Source organism: Cryptomeria japonica, chromosome 1 (genome assembly GCF_030272615.1).
Source record: "Cryptomeria japonica chromosome 1, Sugi_1.0, whole genome shotgun sequence".
NCBI classification, from domain to species: domain Eukaryota; kingdom Viridiplantae; phylum Streptophyta; class Pinopsida; order Cupressales; family Cupressaceae; genus Cryptomeria; species Cryptomeria japonica.
In genome coordinates, this window is record NC_081405.1 from 655343879 (window position 1) to 655349416 (window position 5538).

The window sequence follows — 5538 nt, forward strand, 5'->3', positions numbered from 1 at the left end:
TTTAGATTTATCCCTACATGATGAAAATAAAATATTCTAGATTAGAGGTAAATATGGTCGATATATGATCACCTATTCCAAATTCCAAGACATGTAAAATTTAGTGTATACATAATTCTTTGGGCATGCTTTGGTTATTGAATCAAATAACTTTATTTCTATTTATATTATCTCAGTTAATTACTTGAACAAATTATCATAATACTAATCTCAACCATCATGAATAATTAGTTTAGATTAACTATATTTGTACATGAATATATTTATTATATTAATCTAGACTAATTTAGAGGAATGTTTGTGTAAATATGTGTATACATATTTGCACACTTGTATGTCTAAAATGCCTAAAATAAAAAAATATCTTTAAAATATAAATTAAATATTTAAATAAAAATGAATATATTGATTGATGTAAGTATTGTAAATTATAAATAATTTTTTTTAATTATTTAATATTTAAATACAAATAAAATATAAAATTATCATTTGACTATTCGATCATTAAATTATTTAATACTTCAATTTTTTTTAAAACATATGACAATTTTAATAATTAAAAAATATGAATGTGTGACAATTCATGAAATGAAGATTCATACCCCACCAATGATATTGCTAACAATTTTTTTTCTTTTTTAAATACCACACTTCAACCAAAATACTTTATTTCCAATACATATGCAAATGAAATTATTATTTATATGTCTTCTCAAAACCAAGATTCAAGGAAGATAAAGAAATTTATAAATACAATGTTTTTCCTAAGTCCTTTCCTGCATAGCTTAGGGCTGAAATCTTGAGTTTTCAAATTTTCGCTTTACCAAAATTAGAACTTGAAACTTGTTTTCATCGGTTGGAACAGACACGGTAATGAATTACATGTATTGTTTTTTGAAAATTGAAAATCAATTATAAAATTTCTCAAACTGGGAATTTTCAAATCCTGGTTATTGGAATTCAAGAAGATAACTCCGGCTAACGGACAGTGGGACAACTCTCAATGGTAAGGATGACAACTAAAACCGAGCTTTATCCAATGTCTGTTTAATCCTATGATGATATTCCCAATGAGGAAAGCAACGGAACAAGTAATTTTAACATTTGAGCCTGAAACCACCATATTCCTTTTCAATAAATCAAAGTATGTGATATGGTAGTTTACAATCGGTCTATCTCATTGACCACATCCCTTCTCACGACGAACAGAAAGTTTCTGTTCATAAGAGAGGAAAAGCTTAGTAAACTGTGAGTCTAAATTCGGTTGAAAAATAGTTGATATTATAGTTCCAAGATATGTTTTTAAGCCATATCAGACTGGAGCCAGAATGACAAACTGGTTCAACTTGCAAAGCACAGTTTCAGTGGTTAAGTTCCAATATGAGATCTCATCATCAACAACTCAGTGGTTAAGTTCCAATATGAGTTATCATCATCAACAACTCAGTAGATATAGTAGTAAGTAGGGAGTCTAAATTCGGTTGAAAAATAGTTGATATTATACTTCCAAGATATGTATTTAAGCCATATCAGACTGGAGCCAAAGTGACAAACTGATTCAACTTGCAAAACACAGTTTCAGTGGTTAAGTTCCAATATGAGTTCTCATCATCAACAACTCAGTGGTTAACTTCCAATATGAGTTCTCATCATCAACAAAGTAGATATAGATATACTATACAGCTAAATCAGCCCCAAAAGGTACATCTTTTAATTGGTTTTTCTTCACCTCAATCCATTCACTTCACTTATTTACTATCTAAAAATTGAAAATACAAAACATTTCAATTTTCTACACATCGAATTTTGACTTAAACAACAAATTCTAAACTTTGATTACACCATGACAGAATCTAAGTGCTCATCCAAATTGTTCCCCACCCTTCTATAAAAGAGTTCCATTCCTTTCTGTCTCTGCCAAAGTTACCCATCGCTTTGCTACAACTTCAGATCAATTGCCTTATTGCCTGGCCAATCCTTCCCGGAAGCCACCATTTCTGATCCACCAGACAAAAATGGAGGGCCCGGGTAACCCATTGGCCATGGTGGTCAAGGTTGTAGCAGTTTTGCTGGTTATAACATCATCATGCTGGGGACGCAAGGAAAAAGATCTGCAAGGCAGATGGGAGCTACTATTGGAGAACGCCGGAATTGCTGCAATGCACACAATTGTGATGCACAACAACAAAGTCATAATGTTCGACAGACCGAACCACGGATCCAACATCACCAGAACCAGCCCGCCGTGCACTAATGTAAGACCGCCTCTTCCAATCGATTCAGATTGCTGGGCGCACTCCATAGAATACGACATTGCCACCAACAAAGTGAGGCCTCTACATATTCTGACCGACACCTGGTGCTCTTCTGGTGCTCTGTCCAGCAACGGCACGCTGGTCCAAACGGGCGGGTGGGGACCGGCTGGGGCGTTCAATGTCCGCTACTACACGCCCTGCTCGGACGGTACCTGTGACTGGGTGGAGTCCGTCACAGAGAAGATGCTTGGCCCAAGATGGTATGCTTCCGATCAGATCTTACCCGACAACCGGATCATCGTCGTGGGAGGAACGGATAACCAATTCAATTATGAATTCGTCCCGAAGCGTTCGGGTGAAGGGCTTTTCGATCTGCCTTTTCTCAATCAAACCAACGATTTCGAGCAGAACAATTTGTACCCATTTCTACACCTGTCCTCGGACGGTAATATCTTCATCTTCGCCAACAGGGACTCAATTCTGCTCGACTACAAGAACAATAAAGTCATCCGGACTTTTCCCACCATGCCTGGCGGTGGCGCACGGAACTACCCGAGCACCGGGTCGTCCGTTATGCTTCCCTTAGACTTCTCTAATGGTTTCAAAACAGTGGAGATCATGATCTGCGGAGGAGCACCCGTGGGATCCTTTTCGAGGTCCGAGGCGAACAAGAAGTCCAATGGTCAGGTCTATTTAGAGGCGCTCAAGAGCTGCGGGAGAATGGAGATCACGTCTGAAAATCCAGTGTGGGAAATGGAGGACATGCCAGGTCCCCGGGTATTGAACGACATGATCATACTTCCCACCGGCGAAATCCTCATAATCAATGGGGCTCGAAACGGATCCGCCGGTTGGCAAGATGCCCGGATACCCGTGCTGAACCCGTGGCTCTACAGGGCCGAAAACCCGGCGGGTAAACGATTCACCGTGCTGGCTCCTTCCACCATTCCTCGAATGTACCATTCTACTGCAAATCTTCTTCCCGACGGGCGCATTCTGGCGGCCGGAAGTAACGCCAACGATAATTATACTTTCACAGATGATGTGTACTCGAAAACTGAGCTCCGGGTGGACGCCTACAGTCCTTATTATCTCGACCCGGTTTATAACCGGATTAGGCCCAATATTACTTATGTTAAGCCCTGGGCTGCCATTCCATATGGGTCTGAATTTCTTGTGAATTTTACTGTTTCTGGAAAATTAAGCTCAGATGTTCGTTTTCATGTCTACGCTCCTCCCTTCACATCTCACTCGTGGTCGATGAATCAGAGAATGTTGTCTCTGGCGGCGGCCTCACCCATCGTTAAAGAGAAGAAGAGTGGGAAAAGATTTTATTGGGTGGTTTTGACGGCGCCGCCAAGTCCTGTGGCGGCTCCTTCTGGGTTTTATATGCTCACCATTGTCAATGGCGGTGTTCCCAGCCAGGCCCAATGGATTCACTTTGGCTGAATTTATGCCCAGCTGGGTGGTTTTTTGTTGTTCTTGTTATCTGAAATAATTCAGGCTCTTAGTGCCTGCAGTTCGAGGAATGTAGTACTGTGTTTATCAATTCAAATTTAACCAATATGCAAGTAAACAATACATTTGATAGTATAGAATGTTGACTAATATTTGCTTAATTGTTAGTGAATTAATTTAATTTCTTAAGTTATTTTTAAAATGGAGCAAGCTAGAGAAAAATAATTAAAGTGTGTAAGCATATCAACAGAATGTTGCTCAATATTTGGTTAATTATTAGTAAATTGATTAATTAAGTTTTTTTCAAAAATTGAGCAAGCAATTCATGTTCAAAAATATATCATTAGAGAATATATATGTATGTATGTATACATATACATACATGTGTTTGTGTGTGTGTCATAGTTACAAGTATCTACCAGAATCATTGAGTCTTGCTCAATTCTCGAGGTGAAGCAGTCTTGAAGAGTCTATGAACCTCTAGACTCGAACGCATTGAGTCTAACCGAGTCTAGCATAGTCTCAAATTCTTACTAAGGATGCATGAAACATGTTTTAAATCCTTAAAAATCTTTGAATTTCTTGGTTTTTTCAATTTGCCGAGTATAGATGCCGATTTTGAGTTTGAGCAAAAAATCAGCTTGTTGCTCATCTGAGGTGAGTGTGTGTGTGTGTGTGTGTGTGTGTGAGAGAGAGAGAGAGAGAGAGAGAGAGAGTGATAGTACAAATTCAGTTATTATAATTAATTCCATCTTTGTCATTATATTTATATTTACTTTTAAATCATTCTTCAAAACATATATCTTGATCTAAATGATATTTAAAATATGAATTTTTTGATACCTCAATTGAGTCTTTGCCAATTCATCTAATTAAAAAAAATGTCCTTATTATCAAGTTTCATTATTTGATTCTATAGTTGAAAAACGTATTTTAAAATGTCATCTTAAATTTAAACACCTCAATAATATAATTATAAGATACATGGTGGAAAAATTAAATTTTATTTATTTCATAATAAATATAAACATACATAGCTTATAGAAAACTTTAGCAAGAAGAAATATAATTTATCTACTCATTGCAAAGTCTTTAGTAAGTACTACAATTGAAAGTGCAAGCATAATACAATTGGAATACAATAAAATGATATGAATAATACTAAAATTGGAGAGATGTTGAAAAGACAACTAGCGTGTCATATATTTTAATGTCTTTACATTTCAAATATGAATATTCAAATATATGATACATTGTTTATTACGAATAAAAGAAACTATGGTGATTCTTATCATTTGAGTACTTCTAAATGAAAATTTCGCACAATTTAACATTATATATAGAAATTTTTCAAAATATTCAACTGGTTTAGTTTTTAAATCTCTTTGTAAAAAAGATTGAGAAACCATAAATTTTACATTAATACCAATCCATGATAAAGAATAAATCTACAACTCTTGATTGTAAGACAAATCTCTTACATATGAAAAGAAGTGCTTATACCTTGTTTCCATTATTAATTTGAAAGAGAAAATTGTATAAAATAAAAGAAAACACAAATAATATCCTTTATAATTATGTGATATATACAAACTAAATGCAAAGATATTGGTGATGCCTCTAAGAACAAGATTGTGGTCTATCATTAATAAAATATGTATCAAGTGAGAAGCTACCTCACTAGATTCTTACTAAGAGAGTTAATAAATATGATTCAAATGTATTTGAGGTTGGGTTTCATTCATATTATGATGGTTTCTTCATAAATAAGAATGTTGGTTAAATAACATAAGATACAAATTTATAAGATTTATATCAACCATGA

At 35.2% G+C, this 5538-nt stretch overlaps 1 protein-coding gene across 1 annotated transcript; it reads left to right on the top strand.

The window, feature by feature from the left end:
* The first annotated feature begins 1897 nt into the window (after positions 1 to 1897).
* On the top strand, positions 1898 to 3788 carry LOC131050471 (aldehyde oxidase GLOX). The gene has a single exon (XM_057984658.2). It carries the CDS (start codon positions 2016 to 2018, stop codon positions 3702 to 3704), a length of 1689 nt encoding a protein of 562 aa, XP_057840641.2. The 5' UTR covers positions 1898 to 2015; the 3' UTR covers positions 3705 to 3788.
* Positions 3789 to 5538: the final 1750 nt, after the last annotated feature.